Raw genomic sequence first — 27,199 nt, 5'->3', positions numbered from 1 at the left:
CTTTCAACCCATGCACAGTACTAAGTACTATAGGTTTTGATACCTTTCGTGTTTGGGGGTTTCATAAAAAAAAAAAAAAAAAAACACGATCCCAAAGAATGGAGATTTTTCATTGATTCTTCTAAACTCAGTTTAAAAGCAGTTTTGCTACACAATGGTAATAACAAACCATTGGTCCCAGTGGCTCATTGGCCCCGAGTGCAAGTGATAGTGACCTAGCAATCTTTTGTGCCATATATACTGTGCTCTTCGACAGCGAATAAGTTATATTTATTTTCCAGTGTCTCTTCTTCCTGTTTTCTCAAGTGATTCTATACTTAAAAGGTTTCAAGTTAAAATCCAGAAAGGAAATTCATCTTTCTATATAATCCATACTAACCAACCTAACCTTTTCAACTGCTTGGTCATTGGTGGCACTGCTCCTGTCTCCAAGTGGCTGGGCCAGTAATCTGGGAGAAGAAAGTTACACTCCCAGGGCTACAAGGAGCAAAGATGGACATAAATAATTTTTATCCTTTAGAGCTATCAAGCTCAAGGTCAGAAATGCCCAATTAAAATGATTCAAACCAACCTAAAAGACTTCAAAGAGAAGCAGTGTCCTAACCTCCCTAACTTTCTCGTGATGCACTCTGTCTATTCTACCCCAGGGGCTCATATCTGGTGAGTATAGGTTTGGCAAACCCAGAGTCCTGAGCTGAATATCATCATTCTTCTCTTTCTTGCTTTCTTGGTGATTCCCTTCTATTTCTGACTCTCACTCTCTCAGGGGTAACATGGGAATTTTTTTTTGGCTGGTGCAGCATAAGCCTCAGGCTTCCTTGCACCATATGGCTAATAATAATAATAACTGTATTGGATCCAGCAAGAGACACCATGCCACCCAACAAGAATCACAGGCCAACTCTATACATCTCAATGTTCAAGAAAATCATGTCTACCAGTATTAAACAAGCAACATTTATAACCATAATATCACAGAGAAGCAATAGTATAGCCAGGATTTTTTGTCAGCAAGTACATTCACAAAAAAAGGTACCGATTGCCTAATGCTAAAAAAGTGCCACAACCAGCTTTTGGCATCAGGCGGTACAATGTACCTACTGACCCTACCTTGGCTACACTACTGCAGAGAGGAGAATGAGTTACACGATCTTCCTCTCCGACACATAGTGTGCCTTGCAGCAAGGAGGAATCAGTTGACCCCTGGGAACTCCTCAGCATGTAATCAAGAACATGACCTCCAACACCTTGATCTCTTTGTCCTAGAACTGTTTCTTCTTTGTGTCCTTGTTCTGTGTAGCTTCCTTGTGTCCAATGAAATATAACTGTAGGATTCTACATTATGTAACTATTTACCCAAAACGAAGGAACCATAATTACAGATGATTGTTTATTAGAAAAACTTTTGAGCATAAAAGAAAGTAAGGCTCCCAGAGTTGATGGCATATATGCTGTAGTTTTGAGAGAGAGCATAAGGGAGCATATTGAACCAATGATGTTAATTATGAGGGCACCTTTGGACTCTGGGGAGATTCCTTTGGATTGGCAAAGTGCCAGTGTATCACCAATACATAAAAGTGGTTCTAGGAGTGTAGTCGGTAACTACAGACCAGTTTGTCTGACTTCAGTTATAGGAAAAAATCTTAGAGAGGCAATGATTAAGAGTGCAGTCCAGGGACATCTAAATAGATATGGCATTCTGAAAGACACACATCATGGCTTTATTAATAAAAACCATTTTTAACTAACTTAGTAGGCTATTTTGATACAGTTACTTGAGCTGGATATAGGGAACAATTTTTACATAGTTTATTTGGATTTTAGAAGGGAATTTGACTCAGTCCCTCATAAGAAAATTTATTTGGTTCTAGGAGCATAGTGGGTAACTACAGATCAGTTAGTTGGTTCTAGGAGCATAGTTGGTAACTACAGAGCAATACCTCAAATTCATCAGTTGATGAATTTGAGGTATTGCTCAAAACATCGAAGGCAGATATTGTTGGGATATCAGAGACGTGGTGTCACACAGATATAAGGGATGCAGAACTGCAATTTGGGGAGTACAACGTCTACAGAAAGGATAGACAGGATAGGAAGGGAGGAGGGGTTATGCTATTAGTTAAGAAACACATAAAAACCAAGGAAGTGAAGCCAGTCGACATCGCTGGACAGTGCAGTGTGGAGTCAGTTTGGTGTGACATAAACATTGGGAGATCAAAATTGAGAGTAGCAGTGTGCTATAGGCCTAATGACTCTGATGAGTATAATAAGGAACTGTACAGGGAAATAAAGTGGGCCAGTAAATCAGAGTGTCTTATAATGGGAGATTTTAATTTCCCAGATATTGACTGGAATTTGGGGGCTGGTTACTCACACATTAGCAGGACTTTTGTGGATTTATTGGATGATTGTTTTCTACATCAGCATGTTCGGGAGGCAACTAGAGGGAGTAATACTCTTGATTTGATTATCAGCAGTGATTCTTCATGCATTAAGAATCTGCAGATAAATGAACCACTAGGTGGCAGTGATCACAGTGTGCTGAAGTGGGATTTACTCAAAGAGGTAACTACCATTAGGGGTAAAGGGAAGGATTATTGCTTCCGTAAAGGCGACTATGATGGACTGAGACAGTATTTAAATTCTATACAGTGGGACCAACTGATGATGTTACCAACAGCAAATTCAAAATGGGAAGCATTCAAAGAACTTATCTTGGAAGCTACTAGGCTTTACATACCAACTAAGAAATATTGTTCAAGGTTTAGGCCAAAATGGATGTCAGATGAACTAATGAGGCATATGGCAGAGAAGAAAAATGCATGGGATACATACAAATTAACACATGACACAGAAGCCTATGATAGATACAAGTTGATATGTAACCAAGTTACAAAGGAGGTTAGGCAGGCGAAGGCAGATTACGAGAGATCCTTGGCAAGGGATGCGAAGAAAAACAGCAAAGAGTTCTTTACTTATGTAAACTCTAGAAGGAAGGGGATGAATCAGATTGGTCCACTTGATATTGATGGGTCAAGTGTTGATGATCCTGCTCAGGTAGCTAACAAACTAAATGAATATTTTGCATCGACATTCACACATGAGGAGTTATTCAGCGAGGGGAATGCCAGAGGTGTATTCAACTCTAGCAGTAAGCTACAGAATCTTGAAATAACTGGGAGTAAAGTGGAGAAGAAACTGTTGAAGATAAACACAAGAAAGGCACCCGGGGTGGATGGGATCTATCCAGTTATATTAAAGGAGGCAGCAAAGGAAGTAAGCAAACCCTTAGCCATAATTATGAGAGCTTCCTTGGACTCAGGGGAGGTACCCATAGACTGGAAATGTGCAAATGTGACCCCAATTCACAAAGGAGGATCAAAGGCTGACACAAGTAATTATAGACCTGTGAGCTTAACTTCTGTTCCAGGAAAATTAATGGAGGCACTGGGTAAAGAAGCACTGCAGGATCATTTAGACAAGACTTCAGTTATAGCTCAGACACAGCATGGTTTTGTTAAGGGGAGGTCTTGCCTGACCAACTTGATTGGATACTATGATGCAGTCACAAAACAACTGGATGCAGGGAATAACTTTGATATTATATACTTGGATCTTAGAAAGGCTTTTGATACTGTTGCACATGGAAGACTGCTACACAAATTGGAGCAGTGTGAGATTGGAGGCAAATTGCTGCTATGGATAAAGGGGTGGTTGAGGGAGAGAAGACAGAGAGTAGTAATCAATGGACACTGCTCATCGTGGACTGATGTTATTAGTGGAGTCCCTCAGGGCTCAGTGTTGGGTCCATTATTGTTTTCTGTATTTATAAATGATATTGATGATGGTATATCGGGCTTAATGTCCAAGTTTGCAGACGATACAAAGGTTGGCAGGGTTGTCAAGGACACTACTGACACTATGCTGCTGCAACAGGATCTGGAAAGGTTGAGCAGATGGGCTGAGAGGTGGCAAATGAAGTTTAACATTGAAAAATGTAAAGTACTACACATGGGAAACAGCAACCCCAGAGCAACGTATCAACTCTGTGGTACTACACTGACAGTGGTAGAGAATGAAAGGGACCTGGGGGTGGTTGTGCAGGCAGATATGAAGTTCTCTGAGCAGTGCAGACGGGCTGCAAGAGTAGCTCATGGAGTATTGTCAATGATATACAGGAATTTTTCCAGCAGGGATAAGGAGGTGATTATTCCATTGTATAAGGCGATGGTCAGGCCACACCTAGAGTACTGTATACAGGTCTGGAGGCCTCATTTCAAGAAGGATGTAGAGCTGCTGGAACGAGTACAGAGAAGGGCAACAAGATTAGTGAATGGAACAAAGGGGTGCTCTTACGAAGAAAGGCTTAAGTTTTGCAAATTACAGTGTCTGGAGACTAGGCACCAGCGAGGTGATCTGATAGAGGTGTATAAAGCCTTGAATAGTTTAAGCATGCTCAATGCTGATGGGATTCTTCCTCTAGCTCAGAAAAATCACCTGAGAGGGCATAAATTCAAATTGAGGAAAGACAGATGTAGGATAGACGTGCGGAAATTTGCCTTTAGCCAGCGGGTGGTTGGTTGGTGGAACAGACTTCCATCCCTTGTGGTGGAGGTTGATAGCCTAAATAAGTTTAAGGCTCAGCTGGACAGGTATTTTGAACGAACAGAGGGGTGAAGTGGAAGTGGGTTTTTTTTTTTTTTTTTTTGGCTGATGCTGCATAAGCTTGCTTTCTTGCATCAAATGCCTCTACTAATGCTAATGCTAATGCTAATTATGAAACTGGTACAGAAACTGGTACAGTCTGACTTCAGTGGCACGAAATATTGTAGAGGCAATGATTAAGAGTGCAATCCAAGGACATCTAGATAGATATGGCATTCTAAAGGACACACAACATGGCTTTGTTAAGTAAAAATAATTTTTAACTAACTTAGTAGGTTATTTTGATACAGTTACTTGTGAGCTGGATATAGGGAACAACTTCAACATAGTTTATTTGGATTTTAGCAAGGCATTTGAGTCAGTCCTTTATAAAAGGTTACTGTAATAAGCTGGACATGCTGGGATTACTGGAAAAATTCTGAGATGGACTGCTGGGTGGCTGCAGAGCAGAAAGAAGAGGTGTGTGATTAATGGACATTCTTCAGACTGGTGTAAAGTCAGAAGTGGAGTTTCCCCCAAGGATCGGTTCTTGGACCACAGTTGTTTCTGATTTTCATAAACGACATCAATGATGGGATAGAAGCTTGATGTCAGAATTTGCATACTACATTAACACTAGCAGAGTAGTTAATGATCAGTACTAAGCTGTGCTCCTTCAGGATGACCTGAACAGACTTCAAAGATGGTCAGAGAAGTGGCAGCTCTGTTTTAATGCTGCTAAATGCAAATGCAAATTACACACTTGGTGGGGTTGAATTAAAAACAGTGGAGGAGGGAAGGGATCTGAGAGTTACAATACAGGCAGATATAAATTTTTCTGAACAGTGTAAATAGGCAGCCAGGAAAGCCTATGCTGTCCTATCGATGATTTATCGAACGTTAATCTGTAGAGATAGGGAGGTAATAATCTCACTGTATAAGGCAATTGTAAGACCACATTTGGAATACTGTGTTCAAGTATAGAGACCTCATCTGAAAACTAGCCATTGAGCTTCTTTAAAGGGTCCAAAGATAGGCAACTTAAATAGTGAGATCAGCAGAAGACTGACCATATGAGGAAAGACTCCGAAATTATTTGGGCTACAGAGCTTGGCAACCAGGCATCTCACAGGTGACCTGATTGTGGTTTACAAGGCTCTGAGAGGGATTAGAAAAATGAAGGAAGGTGGAATTTGTACTGTTATAAAGAATTCCCGAACTAGGGTCATATGCTCAAATTGCAGGGCCTGAGGTTTAGATTAGACTGTAGGAAGTTCTTTTTTCACTTGCAGATAGTTGAGGCTGACAGTTTGATTAAATTCAAAAGTCAACTGTATAATTACCTGTGTGAGGAGGGAAGCATATAATTTGCATTTTCTTATCTACTTTGGGTTTTTTTTTTTGGTTTTTTTTTTGCCATTGCAGCAAAAGCCTGTGGCTTCCTTGCACTATATGGTGAATACTATTACTGTTATACAGTGTTGCAAAATGTTTGGAGTATTTTATTGTGAGGATATTAATTAATTAAATTGTCTAAATTATATTCACACAGTGCAGTATAGCATAGTATGTTTCATTATCAAATCCTGGAGTAATGTTTCATTATCAAATCCTGGAGTAATATATAAGCTAGAGGGACAGGAGCTAAAAATGGTTCAGGATGAAAAAGATTAAATGAGTTATGATTAAGTCAGATATGAAACTTCCCATGCAGTGTAAACAAGTGCCTTGGGGAAGCACAGGGTGTCATGTCCATGACTTTGCTAATAGGGAGAAGGATGTCATTAGCCCTCAATACAAGACAATGGTTAGATTGCATTTGGAATATTGTATTCATGTCTGGAGGCTGCTTTATAATTGGTTAATGGGTAATTACCCATTAAGCCACTATCTGCAGTAATGATACACTCGGGGCACAAGAAGTAATAGTAGTAGTGCCATGTAATGCAAGAAAGCAGGTGAATGCGCTTATGCAGTATCAGCCAAAAAAAAAAAAAAAAAAAAAAAAGAAATCACACCATTCCCTCCAAATGCCTGTCCAGTTCCTCCTTAAATTTATTTACCTATCAACTTCCACAACGACAGATGGAAGTTTGTTTCAGCAATTAACCATCCGCTGGCTAAAGGCAAATTTCCGTACATCTATTCTACATCTGTCTTTTATTAATTTGAATTTATGCCCCCTTAGGTTCGTAATCTGAACAAGTGGAAGGATCCCATCAGAATTCAGCGTGCTCAACCCATTCAATGAATTATACACCTCAATCAAATCACCGTGCAGGTGCCTAGTCTCCAGCCACTGCAATTTGCAGAACTTAAGCCTCTCTTAGTAAGCGGATCCCTTCATTCCACTCATCAAACTTGTTGCCCTTCTCTGTACACGCTCAAGAAAATCTACATCCTTCCTAAAATGAGGCCTCCAGACCTGTACGCAGTACTCAAGGTGTGGCCTAACCATTGCCTTATACAGAGGGACAACCACCTCCTTTTCCCTGCTAGCAAAATTCCTATATATCATTGACAAAACCCCATGACCCGCCCTGGCAGCCTATCTGCATTGCTCAGAAAACTTCATATCTGACTGCACAATTACTCCCAGGTCTTTTTCATTTTCTACCACCTTAAGTGTAGTACCACACAGTTGGTACGTTTCTTTGGGGTTACTTCTACCCATATGCAGTACTTTGCATTTGTCAAGGTTAAACTTCAGTTGACACTTCTCAGCCCATCTGCCCAAATTACCTAGCTCCTGTTGCAGTAGCACACTGCCATTACTGTCATTAATAACTCTGCCAACCTTTGTATCATCTGCAAACTTCGACACTAAGCCTGATATACCTTCATCAGTATCATTTATAAATATACAAAACAACAGAGGACCCAACACCAAACCCTGTGGGACTCCACTAATGACATTAGTCCATGAACAGCAGCACCCACTGATTACCACCCTCTGTCTTCTCCCACTCAATCATCCTTTTATCCATTGTAGCAACTTACCCTTAATACCATTCCGCTCCAATTTGTACAATAGTCTTCCATACACAACAGTGTCAAAAGCTTTCCTGAAATCCAAATATATGATATCAAAATTATTTCTTGCATCCAGTTCCTTTGTAGCCACATCATAATATCCTATTAAATTTGTCAGACAAGACTTTCCCTTAACAAACCCATGCTGTGTCTGAATTACTGCAGCAGTCTTGTCTAGATGATCCTGCAATGCAGCTTTAACCAGTGACTCCATTATTTTACCTGGAACAGAAGTTAAACTTCGATCCCCTTTGTGAATTGGGGATACATTTGCACATCTCCAGTCCGTGGGGACCTCCCCTAAGTCCAAGGATGCTCTCATAATTATGGCTATGGGTTTGTTTAGTTGCTTTGCCATCTCCTTTAATACAAATTTGCATAACTGGATAGATCCCATCCACCCCAGGTGCCTTTCTTATGTTTAACTTCAACAATTTCTCCTCCACTTTGCGCTCAGTTATTACAAAATCATTAAGCACTCTGCTACAATTTGATAACCTTCTGCCATTTTCAAACCTTAATAACTCCTCCTGTGTGAATGTAGATACAAAATACTCATTCTGTTTGTTTGCTATCTGAGCAGGATCATCAACAGTCGAACCTTCGATATCAAGTGGACCAATCAGATTCATCCCATTCCTTTTAGAGTTTATATAAGTAAAGAAATCCTTGCTGTTTTTCTTAGCGTCTTTTGCCAAAGATTTCTCGTAATCTGCCTTCGCCTGCCTAACCTCCTTTGTGACCTGATTATATCTGCCATAGGCTTCTGAGTCGCTTGATAATTTATATGCATCCCATGCATTTTTCTTCTCTGTCACGAGTCTCATTAGTTCATTTGATAACCATTTAAGCCTAAACCTTGAACAATATTTCTTAATAGGTGTGAAACTTTTAGTAGCATTCATGATTAATTCCTTGAATGCTTCCCACTTAGAATTTACTGTTGGTAACATCATCAGTTAATCCCACTGTACAGAATTTAAAAACTGTCTAAGACCACTGTACTCACCTTTACGGAAGCAAAAACCCTTTCCTTTACCCCTGATGTTAATTATATCTTTAAGTAAATCCCACATCAGTACACTGTGATTGCTGCCACCTAGTGGTTTCTTTATCTGCAAATTCTTTTATACACAAATGATCACTGCTGATAACCAGATCAAGAGTATTACTCTCTCTGGTTGCCTCTCAAACACATTGCTGCAGAAAACAATCATCCAATAAATCCACAAAAGTCTTACTAGTGTGTGAGTGAGCAACCCACAAGTTCCAGTCAATATCTCGGAAGTTAAAAACACCCATTATAAGACATTCTGATTTACTAGCCCACTCTATTTCTCTGTACAATTGTTCATTGTACTCATTCAAGTCATTAGGCCTATAACACACTCCTACTCTTATTTTTGCTTTCGCAGTGCTTATGTCACACCAAACTGACTCAACAGTGCACTGTTCATCTATATCAACTGGATGCACTTCTTTTGAGTTTATGGTTTTCTTAATTAACAGCATAACACCTCCTCCCTTCCTGTCCTGTCTATCCTTTCTGTACACATTGTACTCCCCAAATTCCAGTTCTGCATTCCTTATATCTGTGTGACACCACGTCTCTGCTATCCCAACAATATCCGCCTTTGATGTTTTGACCAACACTTCAAATTCATCAAATTTATTTACTATACTTCTAGCTTTGGTGTATATGCAAGTATACATGTACCTATCCTCATTATTAGTTACCCTAACACATCCCATATACCCACCTGTTTCACGAGGGGTGCTGGGGGTTTCCCTGAAACCCCCAGCACCCCTCGCTCCAGGTCGCTACTTATTCTAATAGAAGTTGTGCAAGAATCACCTTCACCTCTGCCTGCAGCTACTTTTAACCTTTTAGTCTGTGAATCTCCCCAAGCTAGCAGTTTTCCGACCCACCTAACACTGCCTTGATAGCATCAGCAAATATTCTTGCACCCTTTCTATTTAAGTGTATCCCATCCCTGTAGAAGCAGTCTCTCCTGTTAACAAGTAAACTCTTGGATCGAGGTAAAAGATAATCACTTAGATTTTTTTCCACCAATCTACCTAGAAATGAGATTAAGTAAACCACAGTACACATATGTTTCTTCCATAAACAAATCAACAAGTTCTTGTGACTGAAGTGATCTTTTGTGATAGTGTGAAGACAGCTAGTAAGTGCTTACATATTATTCATTATTTGAAGATTTAATGCACAAAGCAAAATATGATATGGGTTTAAATTAACTATATAATACCCATGAATTAAACTACATATGTAGTGTGAAGGCATAATTTTTAATTGTATCTCATATTGTGGCTCCCACCGCCCAGACGGTCACTGTTTCAAAGCCGTTGGCCTTTCATTGGTTGGTGGGCAGATACACAGATAACGCAAACATGTCATCACAGTTGCAAAGTGGCTCCACAATATGAGAGATGCCAAATGGTGTACAGAATGATACAATATTTGAAGATTCAATGCACGAGGCATAATATGATATGTGTTTAAATTAACTATATAATATCGGTGTAGATACACCATAGTTTACCCATAAATTAAACTACATATGTAATGTAAAGGCATTGTTTTTAATTGTTTGTTTGTTATTGTTTGTTATTTGGTTTTTAGGAGCATTAGCAACTAAGGCCATATTGCTCCGGGATATACGGTGGTCATTCCATGACCTTTCCGCATTTTCCATATTTGGTGGTGACGGTCTCGAACCCCGGTCTAATCAAGAAGCGTGTGCTACGCACTGCTGCTCCTTCCCACCTGGCTATGGAGGCGCCGTTTTTAATTGTATCTCATATTGTGGCTACCTTCACAATGAGATACCAATTATTGCACTACTTCAAATACGTAATGCTTCTCTGGTAGAGAAGACTACTGTTATTTATACTCAGTGGATACCACCACCCATGCCTCGCACATTGAATCTTCAAAAATTGTATCATTCTGTACACCATTTGGCATCTCTCATATTGTGGAACCACTTTGCAACTGTGATGGCATGTTTGCATTATCTGGGTGTACCTGCCCACCCACCAATGAAAGGCCAGGAGCTTTGAAATGGTGACCGTCAGGGGTGGTGGTATCCATTAAGAATAAATAACAGTAGTTTTCTCTACCAGAGAAGTGTTACTTATTCGAAGTAGTGCAATACCTGGTATCTCGGTATATGTTTCCCATTTCTCTGACAATAGAGTCACTGACAATTACTGCTTCCTTTGGGATCAGTGCATTTTGCCTTTGGGATTGCCACTGCGTTGCCTAACTCTGTTGTCTCGCATTGCGCTGGGCAGCTGAGAGCTTGATGAATCCCCTTTCCCCCCTTTAATTGCAAGAGTATCCACCCTGTTCTTCAAGCTCTCATAAACACCCATCAGAATGCTGACTTCACATCTCATCTCCTTGTACTGTTTGCACTGAATGCACACAAAGACACCGCCTTGGCTCCATCATGCCCCATTCCAGATAGATCCACAAACATTGCACAATTATTACATTTCATTAGACTATGGTTGGTAGGAGAACCGCTCCTTCAGTTCTCCCCCAAAACACAGCACTCACACTATTTGAGCCCATTGCTTTGCTGATCTAGTCTGTATCATTACTTTCATTTAAATTCAATTTAAACTGAGAATAATACACTAAACTGATAGATACCTAAATGCACTAATACATATTATGCTATCAAGTTACATTGCATGTATTGTGCTATCAAATATTGTATCATTCTTCCATGCACAACAGTTGACACTGTTGCGCATGGAAGACTATTGTACAAATTGGAGCAGAATGGTATTAAGGGTAAGTTGCTACAATGGATAAAAGGATGGTTAAGTGGGAGAAGACAGAGGGTGGTAATCAATGGGTGCTGCTCTTCGTGGACTAATGTTATTAGTGGAGTTCCCCAGGTTTCAGTGTTAGGTCCACTGTTGTTTTGTATATTTATCATTGATATTGATGAAGGTATATCAGGCTTAATGTCGAAGTTTGCAGATGATACAAAGGTTGGCTGGGTTGTTAATGACAGTAATGGCAGTGTGCTACTGCAACAGGATCTAGATAATTTGGGCAGATGGGCTAAGAAGTGGCAACTGAAGTTTAACCTTGACAAATGCAAAGTACTGCATATGGGTAGAAGTAACCCCAGAGAAACGTACCAACTGTGTGGTGCTACACTTAAGGTGGTAGAAAATGAAAAAGACCTGGGAGTAATTGTGCAGTCAGATATGAAGTTTTCTGAGCAATGCAGACAGGCTGCCAGGGCAGGTCATGGGGTTTTGTCAATGATATATAGGAATTTTGCTAACAGGGAGAAGGAAGTGATTGCCCCTCTGTATAAGGCAATGGTCAGGCCATGCCATGCCTTGAGTACTGCGTAGAGGTCTGGAGGCCTCATTTTAGGAAGGATATAGATTTACTTGAGCGTATACAGAGAAGGGCAACAAGATTGATGAGGGGAATGAAGGGATCCTCTTACCAAGAGAGGCTTAAGTTCTGCAAATTGCAGTGGCTGGAGACTAGGCACCTGCGCGGTGATCTGATTGAGTTGTATAAGGCCTTGATTGGGTTGAGCACGCTGAATTCTGATGGGATTCTTCCACGTTCAGATTACAAACCTAAGGGGGCATAAATTCAAATTAAGACAGATGTAGAACAGATATGCGGAAATTTGCCTTTAGCCAGCAGGTGGTTAATTGCTGGAACAAACTTCCATCTGTCGTTGTGGAAGTTGACAGGTTAAATAAATTTAAGGAGGAACTGGACAGGCATTTGGAGGGAATGGTGTGATTTTTTTTTTTTTTGGCTGATGCTGCATAAGCTCATACACTTGCTTTCTTGCATCACATGGCACTACTACTACTACTATCAAGTTTACGTTATATGTATTGCACACTACTGTTAGGTTTGTAGAGTTTAAATTAGTTATAGCCTTACTAGAATAAAGTTTATTAGCATAAATAAAAAAAAATATGCCAACTTATGTGATTAGGACCTACAGGCTACTTGTTTGCAACAATTAAAAATCTGCAATTCCACTACTATGCACTACACTACTAGTCATGCAATACTATATTCAAGCCAAATCACTGATACAAAAGCTCTATGAATATTAATGTTGTAGGTTACATTCTATGTGATAAAATTAAGTTATTAAAACATGTATGTATTGCTATAAATTATAGTTTATAAGCCTCTTCTAATACTGATTACACTGCAAGAAAACTATGTAGAAACCTCCAAGTATACTGTAGCTTAGAACCAAAGAGTTCCGCTTGCTCTTTAAATAAATTTAAATCACAAACTATATCATTCAACTCTTTGCTTAATTAAGTCTGGCATGTTATAATTTTTTGGTTTGTAGCCCAAATCTGTTGATGTGGATAGTCGTGTTCTGCAAAGTCTGCAACACAAGGATCTTCACTACATTCATCACTGTTTCCTTTATCCCATGATTTTGGGGGATCTGGTTTTGATAGATCTTCATTGTGCGGAACAGACCTTATTGCAAATTACTTTTTATATTTTAGAATATTTGATGCTGTGCTTACTTTTTTATAGATATCCCTGTTTTTTTTTGTCATTTAGATATAGCAGTCATCATTGTGGTTACATGGTTTTTGCTACACCCCAGGAAAATCAAAAGGCAAACTTTTAATTTTCCTCCTTAGTCATACCCTCAGATTTGTAATGCAAGTAATATGGCAATTATATGGAGCTCAAGTTTTTTCCTAATCACCAAGCTGGCAACCAGAGTACAAAGAATATGCATGTTTAGTAAACTGTAGAATTTCTTTCTCTGAGTTTTTGTTGTAAACCGTCCACACAACAGAAATTGTCAGATTAATTCAGAAACTTTCTTTGCTTCTGCCTAACTGTTTTAACAATATAATGCTAAGCAAGACATAGAAGAAACAAACAATATGTAATAGATATTCAAATAACATGTATACATACTTCCTCTACTACTCTTTCCATTACTGAAAGAAAGAAGTAGAAGTCTAACTCCCCCCAACATTACTGCCATCTATGAGCACATGCAAACATTATTATTTACAGGTAATATAAAAGATCACTGTTTTATTTACTTCCATAAATTGTAGTAAGATATACATATGATAAACACAAAATCTACATAAGTAAAAATTATGACACAATGTGAAATTTTAAGAATTATTATCAAAATCTATACTAGAAAATATCAGCATAAATAAACCATAGATGGCTCATAAATGAAAAACTACAATCGTAGTGGAAAGGCATTGATTTAATTGTATCTCATATTGTGAGTACTTTCACAATGAGTTACCATGTATTGCACTACCTCGAATAAGTAACATTTCGCTAATTGTGAAGACTTTTGTTACTTATTCTCAGTAGGCACCACCACCCAGACGGCACTGTTTTGAAATATGGTATGGGATAAAGTTCTCGGTTATCCTCATACTATCCCTATTAGACTTAGAAAAGAGATAAAGATGTAGGAAGGTGATAGTAGGAGAGGTAGAGGAAGGAAATGCCATAGAAGGAAGAAAGGGACAGTTGCTCCTTCAACTCACACTCAAAGCTCATATATTCCTCGAATAGGCAATGCTTCCCCAGTAGAGAAGACTGTTGTTACCCATTCTCGGAAACTCTGTGAATATCAGGCTCCCCCCGGCGACCGTTTCAAGTCTATTGGCCTATCATCAGTGGATGGGCAGGTACCCAGACGGCACTGTTTCAAGACTCGTTGGCCTATCATTGGTGGGTGGGCAGGTACCCTGGTGTTGCAGTCATGCCAACCCAGTTGTGAAGTTAATTCCACAATATGAGAGATGCCAGAAGGTGTACAGAATAATACTATATTAAAATATAAATGCATAAGGCATAATACAATATGAGCTTAAATTATACTATAAAATATTAGTGTTAATACACCATAGATAGCTCATAAATGAAAAACTACAATCATAGTGGAAAGGCATTGATTTAATTGTATCTCGAGGTAGTGTAATACATGGTAACTTGTTGTGAAGGTAGCCACAATATGAGATAAAATTAAATTGAAGACAATGCAACAGAAGACAGCGATAGCTAACCTGAAGGATTACTTCCAGAAAACACAGCAGCACTCTACCAAGCCATAAGGAAGATAAACAAGCAGCATACCCCACTCAACCTAAGTGAGGAGTCCCCTCACCCCCAGGCAGCACAAACAAAGCTAGAAAGATGGGCAAAGGAGACACTACAGTGACCTCCATTAAGATCGCATACATAAAATGGCTTCCAATGCATGGTTCACGAGCACGACACTCTTCGCCTAGACAGAAAGATTCATGCTCGCCATCTAAGACCAGGTAATCAACGCCAGAAACTATAGAAATGACATTGCCAAGGAGACTGGAGTGTCAGATGACACATGTCGACAATACCACCTGCCCTCAAAAACAATCCAACACATCACTGCAGGATGCAAGGTCACCCAGGATCACCCAGACTCACTCTGATGTATTATCCAGGTAGCCAGGATAATACATCAGAAGCTAGCGAGGAAATACCAGTTGATCAAAGAAAGTGTACGGTACTAGAAGTATGAACCCCAGCAGTACTAGAGACCACAACCCACAAGCTGTACTGGGACCGAGCCATAATAATGCACAAGACAATCCCACACAACAGACCTGACATAACCCTTGTCAACAAGAAGTAAAAGGCTACCTATCTGATTGATATGCCAGTGCTCAGCACTGTCAACCTCCTGAAAACCCACAAGGAAAAGATCAGGAAGTACACAAATCTAAGACAGGAAATCAAAGAGATGTAGCATTGCAACAAGTAACGACCATCCTGATAATTGTGTCAACCACCAGTATGGTGGCAATGACCCTACATAACAGCCTAGCAGCAATAGGTTATCCCAGAGAACACCTACAAGGAACTCCAGAAAGTCGCAATCCTGAACACCTGTAGGATAGTCAGAGTTCCTTGACCAACAGTAACACCAGACATAAGAACCACCCTGTGTAGTTGGTAGCAGTATGCATCAATGGCTGGAACCCCCCCCAATCAAGGAGAAATAATATAACAAAAATAATAATAATTACACTACCCAACATGATTTTTACCTCCAGCAAATCAATGGTTGTTTCTGGTCAAGTTTTATGTACAGAATTTAAAATCAATAATAAAAATTATTTCCTATCACATCTCAGTTTTAAGATATAGATAGATAACTGGATTCTGTACAAAGCATTAGCATTAGTAGAGGCATTTGATGCAAGAAAGCAAGCTTATGCAGCATCAGCCAAAAAAAAAAAAAAAAAAAAAACCACTTCCACTTCACCCCTCTGTTCGTTCAAAATACCTGTCCAGCTGAGCCTTAAACTTATTTAGGCTATCAACCTCCACCACAAGGGATGGAAGTCTGTACCACCAACCAACCACCCGCTGGCTAAAGGCAAATTTCCGCACGTCTATCCTACATCTGTCTTTCCTCAATTTGAATTTATGCCCTCTCAGGTGATTTTTCTGAGCTAGAGGAAGAATCCCATCAGCATTGAGCATGCTCAAACCATTCAAGGCTTTATATACCTCTATCAGATCACCTCGCTGGTGCCTAGTCTCCAGACACTGTAATTTGCAAAACTTAAGCCTTTCTTCGTAAGAGCACCCCTTTGTTCCATTCACTAATCTTGTTGCCCTTCTCTGTACTCGTTCCAGCAGCTCTACATCCTTCTTGAAATGAGGCCTCCAGACCTGTATACAGTACTCTAGGTGTGGCCTGACCATCGCCTTATACAATGGAATAATCGCCTCCTTATCCCTGCTGGAAAAATTCCTGTATATCATTGACAATACTCCATGAGCTACTCTTGCAGCCCGTCTGCACTGCTCAGAGAACTTCATATCTGCCTGCACAACCACCCCCAAGTCCCTTTCATTCTCTACCACTGTCAGTGTTGTACCACAGAGTTGATACGTTGCTCTGGGGTTGCTGTTTCCCATGTGTAGTACTTTACATTTGTCAATGTTAAACTTCATTTGCCACCTCTCAGCCCATCTGCTCAACCTTTCCAGATCCTGTTGCAGCAGCATAGTGTCAGTAGTGTCCTTGACAACCCTGCCAACCTTTGTATCATCTGCAAACTTGGACATTAAGCCCGATATACCATCATCAATATCATTTATAAATACAGAAAACAATAATGGACCCAACACTGAGCCCTGAGGGACTCCACTAATAACATCAGTCCACGATGAGCAGTGTCCACTGATTACCACTCTCTGTCTTCTCCCCCTCAACCACCCCTTTATCCATAGCAGCAATTTGCCTCCAATGTCACACTGCTCCAATTTGTGTACCAGTCTTCCATGTGCAACAGTATCAAAAGCCTTTCTAAGATCCAAGTATATAATATCAAAGATATCATTACTGTTTGAAATGCAATTTTTAAACTTATTAACTTTTGGTTGGTTTTGTTTACTGGGCTAAAAGTTAAGCAAGTACATCATTACTGTTCTTGCAATATAGTATATTTTGATTTTTATGCACTTTTCCAGACAAGTCAGTATTTTTATTTATTTTATTATGCCATTCAACTGTTCAATATATAGTGTATGATAAACTACGCTACAAGAATTCACCTTCTGTTCAAATTTACCAATTGCTTTTACTGTTTTTAGGTTAATGCATTGTTAAAATGGAGAAGACAAAGCACAAAACTTGTGTCAATCACCCAGACAACTTCTGCTATGTGGACACTTAACCCCAAAAACTCAGAGGAAGAAAATATACAATGTCACAGAAGTTGCATATTCATTGTATTTAGGCTGCAAGATCGGTGACCAAGAAAAAAAATTGGGCTCTGCATATCTGTTGTATTACTTGTACAACGAACTTAAAGCTGTGGTTATATGCCAAGCTGAGAGCATTACCTTTTGCCATCACTATGGTGTGGCACGAGCCCAAGAATCATTTCGACGACTGCTATTTTTGCATAACAAAAATAAAAGGTATTTCCAAAAAGAGCAAACACTGCATCAAATATCCAAATATCCCATCAGCAATTAGGCCAGTGCCACATGGTAAAGAACTGCCAGTACATGTGCCACCAAAATCTTTGGGTATTGGAAGTAGTGATGAAAGTACAGAAGAAATCATTTTACCAGATGTTGCGGAACCATGTACTTCACATGATTTAGACAAAGCCAGAAAAAGAAAAGGCCCCACAGCACATTGAACAAGAAGAATTAAGCGACTTGATCAGAGGCTTGGGCTTGCCCAAAGAGAAGGCTGAATTACTCAAATCCAGACTACAACAGTGGAACCTACTCGCCAAAGGTACAAACATTACAATATACCGTAAGCAAAATGAAGAGTTTTCAAGATATTTTGCAATGGAAAAAATGTGTGTCTCCAAAGACATCGTTGGTCTTATGCATGAACTGAGCATTGATCACAATACCTCTGAATGATGTTTGTTCATTGATGCATCAAAGCTAAGTTTGAAAGTAGTATTGCTTCATAATGGAAATACTATACCATCAATTCCACTTGTTCATGCTGTTGGCCTGAGAGAAACTTATGATAGTATGTCCCAGATTCTTGCTGCTATACATTACAATGACTATGGTTGGAATATTTGTGGTGATCTCAAAGTGATTGGACTGCTTGTTGGGTTGCAAGGTGGTTTCACTAAATACTGTTGTTTCCTGTGTTTGTGGGATAGTCATGCAACAGCCAAACACTACGTCGTACAACACTGGGACAAGAGAGATGAATATTATTTCTGGAAAAAGCAATGTAAAGTATGTTCCATTGGTTGATCCACAAAAGGTTTTTCTTCCCCCTTTACACATCAAGCTTGGACTGATTAAGAATTTCACTAAGGTACTAGATAAAGAAAGCAGAGGATTCGCATATTTACTGAAAATATTTCCAAATTTATCTAGTGCAAAGCTGAAGGAAGGAATTTTCATAGGTCCTCAAATAAGAAAGCTCCTAAAAGATGAAGAATTTCAAAGAAACCTGAATTATACTGAATTGGCTGCATGGAGATCTTTCAAGGCTGTGGTACACGGATTCCTCGGAAGGAGAAAAGAAGAGAACTATGAGCAACTGGTGACAAACTTGCTGAAATGTTACAAGAACATGGGGTGCCGAATGTCATTGAAAATGCATTTCCTTCATTCCCATCTGGATTTCTTTCCTGAAAACTTAGCAGATGTCAGTGATAACCCCAGGGGCTCACATCTGGTGAGTATGGGTTTGGCACACCCAGGGTCCTGAGCTGAATATCATCACCATCATTCTTCTCTTCTTGGTGATTCCCTTCTACTTTTCTCTCTCTCTCTCAGGGTAACTCGGGAATTTTTTTTTTTTTTTTTTTTGGCTGGTGCAGCATAAGCCTCAGGCTTCCTTGCACCATGTAGCTAATAATAATAATAATAATAATAATAATAATAATAAATAATGAACAAGGAGAGTGCTTCCACCAGGATGTATCTGCAATAGAAAAACGATACCAACGTCGCTGGGACTCTGCCATGATGGGAGATTATAAAAGGAAATATAAAAGGAAATCATTTAGTGGGAAACATGTCTAAATAATATATATTGTGTGTAATAATTACAACCATGTATGCTTATATTGTATAAAAACAAGGAATTTAAAAAATGCATATATCTTTTTGATGTAGATGTGACAGAAGTAAAAGATTGATATTTTCATAATCAGAATGTTAATTTTGTTCAAAATAACCAACTTTTGTTCCAGAGGTATGATGAAAAAAAAATTTTGTCGGGTAGTATTAATTATTATTATTATTAGTGACCATTGATGCTGCAATTATGAAGCACGCCTACAGAAGCATCACAATCTGTATACGGCCTACATCGACTACCACAAGGCCTTCAACTCCGTGCCCCATAGCTGTCAGATAGAGACATCAAAGATCTACAAAATCAACCTGACACTGACACACTTCCTAGAAGCAACAATGGCAAAATGGAAGACCACCACCATCAAAGTCAAGAACATCACAACCAGACCGATACCCACCAGAAGAGGAATCTTCTAGGGAGATGCACTGAGCCCACTATGGTTCTGTCTAGCACTCAGCCCACTATCCACCATGCTGAATAACAGCAAGTATGGATATATCCTAAAAGAAGGAAGAACCTGTACACCTCCCCTCACTTTTCACCTAATGTAAATGGATGACATCAAACTCTATGCCACAACCAAGAATCATCTCCAACAGCTACCCTGGATCATCAAACAGTTCAGCACCGACATCAGGATGCAATTTGACCTAGACAAATGCAATAGGTCTCCCAGAGAACACTTACATGGAACTCCAGAAAGCTGTTATCCCGAACACCTGTAGGATAGTAAGAATGTTCTTCGACCAACCACCCCATGCATTTGGTACCGGTACCTGTCAAGGGGCAGAAAAAATCCCATAAAAAAAATTAGAAAGTTTTTCTTATAATAATAATAATTGAAATAAGAAATAATTTTACACCAATAATTTATATGTCCACATGCATAAGTTTGAATCACTCTTAATGGTTTTCAGAACTGGAAAATGAAAGTAACTGTTAGTCTAATTTTTATATTTTATGATTATAATGGTTTTTCTTTCCCCATTTTCAGCAGAACTGATAGAAGTTTTTTGTTGAGAATAGCATATGTAAAACAACAAAACAAAGTTTCATTAAAAAATAAAAAATAAAATTGAATAAGTATTTAATGTGTATTAATAAGTAATGTAAAGCATCAAGTATTTGTGTACTTCACACAGAATTTAACAAAACCAAAATATTTTTTCAGAAATAAAAAAATACAAGTAGGGCCTCCATCAAGTGCAGCATGACTGTGTTTGTTATGTTTAGGAGTGCAACCACTACCAAATTAATGATATGATATTGGTGAATGCATAACTGTGACCCTCAGTCTTTGTAAAGCTTTGGCATTCACTGTCCATGTTTCACAACAATATGTTATGACAGGGAGGAGTCATTGTTCAAAAACTTTTAGTCACAGACAGAGTGGCAAGTCTGCCTTGAAGACTATATTAAGCTTTCCAAATGCTTCCCATCCCAATTTTATGTGCAGTTTAATTTCCATTGTGATGCTCCATCTGTTGAAACTGTTCCATCAATTTCTATCTATTATTTCTTGTCCAAGGTAAACATAGCTTTCCACTTCTTCTGGTACCTATCCATCAGCCATGATTTTCTTTAGTCTGGTAAATTTGTTGAACATGACCTGTGTTTCTTGTTATTTACCTTTAAACTGAACTTCTTGCTTTCATGCTACAGTTCTTCAATGTTTTGCTGCAGTTATTCCAGATCATTGGCAGAGAGAATGATACCATCTGCAAATCATAAGTGATTCAGGCAATCTCCATTTATCTTGAGTCCTTTATTATCCCAATTTAACTTGCAAAAAATTTCTTCTAAACAGGCAGAAAATAATTTTAGAGAGATTATATCTTCTTGTCAGATGCCTTTTTCTATGTTGATCTGAACTTTATCATTGTTGACTCCTATTGATGCAATCAACTTTTCATATATTCACAACAGCGCCTTAAGTTTTTAATGGATAACGGAGTCGTTGTTTTCAGTGTTGGGTAATTGTGCAGTCAGATATGAAGTTTTCTGAGTAGTGCAGACAGGCTGCAAGAGTAGCTTATGGTGTCTTGTCAATGATATACAGGAATTTTACTAGCAGGTATAAGGGGGAGGATTGTCCCTTAGTATAAAGCAATGGTCAGTCCACACCTTGAGTACTGTATACAGGTCTGGAGGCCTCATTTTAGGAAAGATGTAGAGCTGCTGGAATGAGTACAGAGAACAGCAACAAGGTTGGTGAGTGGAACAAAGGGTTAGTGTTACCAAGCAAGGCTTAGGTTCTGCAAATTGCAGCTTCTGGAGACTAGGCACCTGCGAGGTGATCTAATTGAGGTGTATAAGGCCTTGAATGGTTTGAGAAAGCTCAATGCTAATGGGATCCTACCTCTTTCTCAGATTACTCACCTGAGGGGACATAAATTCAAACTAAGGAAAAACAATTGTAGAACAAATGTGTGGAAATTCATCTTTAGCCAGCAGGTGGTTGATAGTTGAAACAAACTTCCATCTGTTGTTGTGGAGGTCAACAACTTAAATAAGTTCAATTCAGAACTAGACAAACATTTGGAATGAATGGATGGGTGAAATAGGAGGGGTTTTTTTTTATGCTGATGCTATATAAGCTTGCTTTCTTGCATCATATGCCTCTACTTATGCTAATGCTATATTGATTGGAGAATATCCATATAAGCTAATTTTTTCATGCAGTCAACCTAAAATAGCTAATATCTCTTTTAATCAGGTTACATCCGATTTAAGTGACTCCATTATCCATTAAAAACTCAAGGCACAACAGCACCTTAAGTTTTTAATGGATAATGGAGTCATTGTTTTCAGTTTCAGAACTATGTGGTTCTATCATCAGATAGAAGGCAGCCCTAACAGCAACCCTGAGTAGTGGTCAACAGATATATCAAATATAAATGAGCAGTTTAGCAGTAGATTTGGAAGAAAATTCCTGATTGGAAACATAATGCTCGTTTGGATTTAATACATCCATTAACTGCTTGACACAAGGTTGCTGATAGGACTACCTGCTGTGATGATGGCACTAAATAGTTACAAAACTGATCACAGCAGTGCCTTGAATTTTTAATGGATAATAGCTTCACCTAAATGATTAATGTTATCCAATTAAAAGCAACATTAGTTATTTAAAGATAATGAAGCACTCAAAACCTACATTAGTATTATTATGTTTATTTCTGAATTGGAAATATATACATAATGGTCAAATGTTTCTTCAATGACAGCTGTCTTTGCAATATTCAAGTTCTTGTGACCAAAGTGATCTTAGCATATGCATTGGCATTAGCATTAGTAGAGGCATATGATGCAAAAAAGCAATCTTATGCAGCATCAGCCAAAAAAAAAAAAAAAAAACACTTCCACTTCACCCCTCCGTTCGTTTGAAATACCTGTCCAGCTGAGCCTTAAAGTTATTTAGGCTATCAACTTCCATGACAAGGGATGGAAGTCTGTTCCACCAACCAACTACCCACTGGCTAAAGGCAAATTTCCACACGTCTATCCTACATCTGTCTTTCCTCGATTTGAATTTATGCCCTCTCCAGGTGATTATTCTGAGCAAGAGGAAGAATCTCATCAGCATTGAGCATGCTCAATCTTTTGTGATAATGAGATTGAAAGTCAGCTGTCACTAAAGAAGTAGTAAGAAAATACTATGAAATGTTTGACCCTATTATGTACATATTTCCTATTTGGAAATAAACATAATAATGCCAACGTAGATTTTGAGTGCATTATTATCTTCAAACAACACAGTTTAGCTATGCATCATGCTACTCAAGGAATGCCCTATATTAATTGCTTTAGGTTGCCTACACAGACAAATGTAATCATTTCTAAAGAGCTTAATTCAGAGCACCATCACAGTCACTGAACAGACAACAGAACCCTCAAATTGTCAACTTAAAAACATAACACAGAGAAGCATTATTGATAAGGCTATTTCAGAAATTCCTAAATAAATTTATGATATTATAATGTGAAATGAAATATATGACGTTGTTTTAAATGAGGGGAATGAAGGGGTCCTCTTACCATGAAAGACTTAAGTTCTGCAAATTTCAGTGGCTGGGGATGAGGCACCTACGAGGTGATCTAATTGAGGTGTGTAAGGCCTTGAATGGGCTGAGCATGCTGAAATCCTATGGGATTCTTCTGCTTGCTAAGATTACGAACCTGAGGGGTCATAAATTCAAATTGAGGAAAGACAGTTGAAGAATGGATGTGCGGAAATTTGTCTTTAGCCAGCAGGTAGTTGATTGGTGGAACAAACTTCCGTCTGTTGTTGTGGAGGTTGATATCTTAAATAAATTCAAGGAGGAACTGGACAAACTTTTAGAGGGAATGGATGTGTGAAATTGTTTTTTTTTTTTACTGATGCTACATAAGCTCATATGCTTGCTTTCTTGCATCACATGCCTTTACTACTACTACTACTACTACTACTATATCATGATTTGTACACATCTTTATTCTGCAATTTGGTGCAGTTTAAATGTTATTTTTAAGGATAGTTTTGAAGATTACTTTCTATTGTAATGCAGAGAGTGGTTGATAGTTTTTTAGCCTAAGTATGAAATAATGATCTCTTGTCTAATTTATAGTTATTATAATTTCTGCACAGAAATATCTTAAGCAATTAATACCAATCCAATTGCCTAAAATATTTGAAGAGAATATAAAATTTTAAATTTCATTCACAAAGGTTTAATAAATCAGTTTAGCTCATATTTGGTTAGAAGGTATTAAAATTAAATGTTTATTTATTATTTATTTGGTTTCAATGGTTGTTTTACTTCAAAACAAAATAAAGCATATATTTTAAAGATTGCTTTAGATGCATAATTTTAATACTTTCAGAACCAAAGTATTAAAAATAAAGAAATTTCTTAGATTTAAAAATAATATTTTTAACTCTGAGAAATTTTTTATGAATATTTGTTAATGAAACTTGACTTCTTATGTGTCATTTCATACATTGCAGATACTTTTACATAGAAGATTGGATACAATTTCTTTCATTATTTTCTAATATTATCGTTATTTATTACTAGGAGATCTTCAAGAAATTAATCGTAGCAAAGCAATCACTGCGGGAGTTGTTGGTGGAATTCTTTTTTTCATAGCAGCTATTGTTCTTTCTGTTTGTGCAGTAAAAATATGCAATAAAAGAAAAAGAAGAAAAGCAGAAAAAGGTGTCTGATAATTACTGAAGTTTATTTTCAAACGATATTTCAAACATATTTCAAACGATAATTTTCAAGCTTGAAAAAATATACACTTGATAATTTTTAAAATTAAATTAGGTAAAAATAAAGAGTACAATGTTTTAATTTGTAATTGAGCCATTATTAATTTTAATTAATGTTAATGATTCTAGAAAATGAACTTTTATGATCCTTATAATTTTATGAAACTGCAGTTTCTTCTTGTCTATGTTCTAAAATCACTATACTTTATCCTATAAGGACTGATGAGGCCCTATAACTAAAAGGGGGGGGGGGGAGGAGCTACAAATGCAACATATTGCTACTGAAATGCAGGAATTTGCTATATTTGTAGCATGGTTTAGTGTTTCGTTTTTTTTTTTTTTTTTTGTTTTTTTTTTCATGTCTTATGTATGTCCTATTTATTTACTGTGTTCTTTCTCAATTTCCCATGACTAAATATTTAATTCATTCTTGCAGTAATGCCTTAGAATTTCCAATACAGGCATGAGAGAGTAAATATATTTTTAAGTCTGCTCCTTTTGCTTGTTGTAATATATTAAAATTAGAACCTTTATATATAAATTTTACAACTCTGGTGTGATATTATATATTTTCTGGACAATAAGATGCACCGGACAATGAGACATACCCAGATTATAGGAGAATTTTGAAAAAAATATTATTTTACAGTATATATTTGAAATATAAATTCACAAGTAAAGATATCATTTTCTCAGTTGGAGGAGGACTAGCACGTCTATCTAGCACGTAAATTCTATCACTGTTTATTGTTGCTCAAGTAAATCTCAGTAGGGAGCAGCAGGGCAAGGAGTGGTTGGTAGTTGGTGTCTCATATGGTTCAACTGGTAATTTCCTATAATCCTTTCCAGAAAACGGTTTCTAGAAGGAAGTAGAGTTGTTTTATTTTTTTTCATGGAAATAAATGACAGGTTGCAGTAAGACTTCACTCAGATATACTAAGCAGTAACCTGGAGCGGCCAGCCTTTTTCTGCAGTGTGTTACATAATTATGTTCAAAGTATGCCGTGCACCACCTTAACCTCCTGGAATCAGTACTCCCCCCCCCACCCCACACACACACACATACCCCTGTCTAAACCACCAAATATTTTTGATAACTACTGTATACAATAAGCACCTGTAATAAAAAAATATATAAACAATTTTACTTTATAAAATAAATTTAATATGGGTTACCAAATGTTTGTCACTACAGAATTGATATTGTGAGAAGCTCACTAATGCCTTACCTCAATGGTATCCAACCTACGGCCTGCGTGGAAAATGAACTAAAACAACATTTTAGGGAGTCGTGTCACTGCATATACAGGCATGCAAGCATCAAGCTCGACTGTATCAAACGTATACATGTAATCCAGTGCAGTCATATACAGGGTGTTTCAAAAGTGATGGTCACTAATTTAAAGGTGAACTGTACAGACTACAATATGCGAAAAAAGCCTAGTAAACATGGGTCCTTAAGTGAATCGTTTTCAAGATATTGCATATTTCTAGTTGGGATCCACCACTGACAAGGTGAACTGTAAAGAGTTGGGATCCACCACTGACTTGTTTGTTTAGGTTAGGTTATGCTCATTCTCTCCCTTTCCCCTCTCTCAATGCTCTGAGATATAGCAGGCATACTAGTACTTGTCTAGCACACGCTTCTTGATTAGACCGGGGTTCGAGCCCGTCACCACCAAATACGGAGGATGCAGAAAGGTCAAGGGAATGACCACCGCGTATTCCCGGAGCAATATGGCCTTAGTTGCTAATGCTCCCAAAAAAAAAAAAAAAACCAAACCAAACCTAGTACTTGTCAAAGGATAGTCAACATGGAAAGAGGTTACAGGAACGAAGAGTATGAGGACATGCACTTCATGTATGGTAAAGCCAACAGCAGTGCACTCGAAGCTGCACGTTTGTACCAAGAAGCATTTCCCCGCCAAAGGCAGCCCAACAGGTGCACATTCATCAGGGTACATCAATGCCTTGGAGAACATGGGCACTTCATACATGGATTACTAGCAGGTAGGCCCAGAAGCATAACACCTGATGTTGAGGAAAGGGTGTTAGAAAGAATAGAACAAAATCCAGGTATTTCGACAAGGAGGGTTGCTCTGCAAGAACGTGTACTGAGTCATAGCAGTGTGTGGTGAATTTTACATCGCCAATTACTGTACACCTACCATATCCAGTGTGCAAGGTCTCAGCAATACAGACTACCCTCCCAGAGTGAACGTCTGCCAGTGGATGCAACAACAGTGTGTCCTGAATCCCAATTTTTAAACAACATTTTGTTCACTGACGAAGCTGGGTTTACTCATGATGGTATTTTTAATTTTCATAGCTGTCATGTTTGCTCCGATGAAAATCTTAATGCAATTCATGACATCGGCAACATTTCTCGTTGAATGTCTGGGCGGGACTACTAGGAGACCGTCTAATTGGACCACACTTTCTGCCAAACAGGCTGCTAACAGGAGAGCTATACCTTCAGTTCCTGCAGAATGTTCTTCCAGACCTCCTTAATGATGATAATGATCCACTTCAGCAACTCCAGAACATGTGGTTTATGAATAATGGTGCACCGGCACATTTTTCTCAAGTTGTGACTCTG

At 38.3% G+C, this 27,199-nt stretch overlaps 1 protein-coding gene across 4 annotated transcripts in view; it reads left to right on the top strand.

Annotated features, from left to right (window-relative positions):
• Positions 1 to 27,199, top strand: part of LOC150086693 (protein turtle-like) — a 1,103,226-nt gene that overhangs the window by 823,890 nt on the left and 252,137 nt on the right. For all 4 annotated transcript variants that reach the window (XM_090372696.1, XM_090372694.1, XM_090372697.1 and 1 more), the window contains one exon: positions 24,404 to 24,544. In XM_090372696.1, coding sequence (XP_090228822.1) covers positions 24,404 to 24,544 — 141 coding nt within the window. The remainder of the gene's footprint in view (positions 1 to 24,403; positions 24,545 to 27,199) is intronic.

This window comes from Mastigoproctus giganteus, chromosome 4 (assembly GCF_048544385.1).
Source record: "Mastigoproctus giganteus isolate SK-2022 chromosome 4, ASM4854438v1, whole genome shotgun sequence".
Lineage (NCBI taxonomy): Eukaryota > Metazoa > Arthropoda > Arachnida > Uropygi > Thelyphonidae > Mastigoproctus > Mastigoproctus giganteus.
Note: the sequence above shows the minus strand (reverse complement) of the source record. Positions and strands in the feature narration are given on the sequence as shown.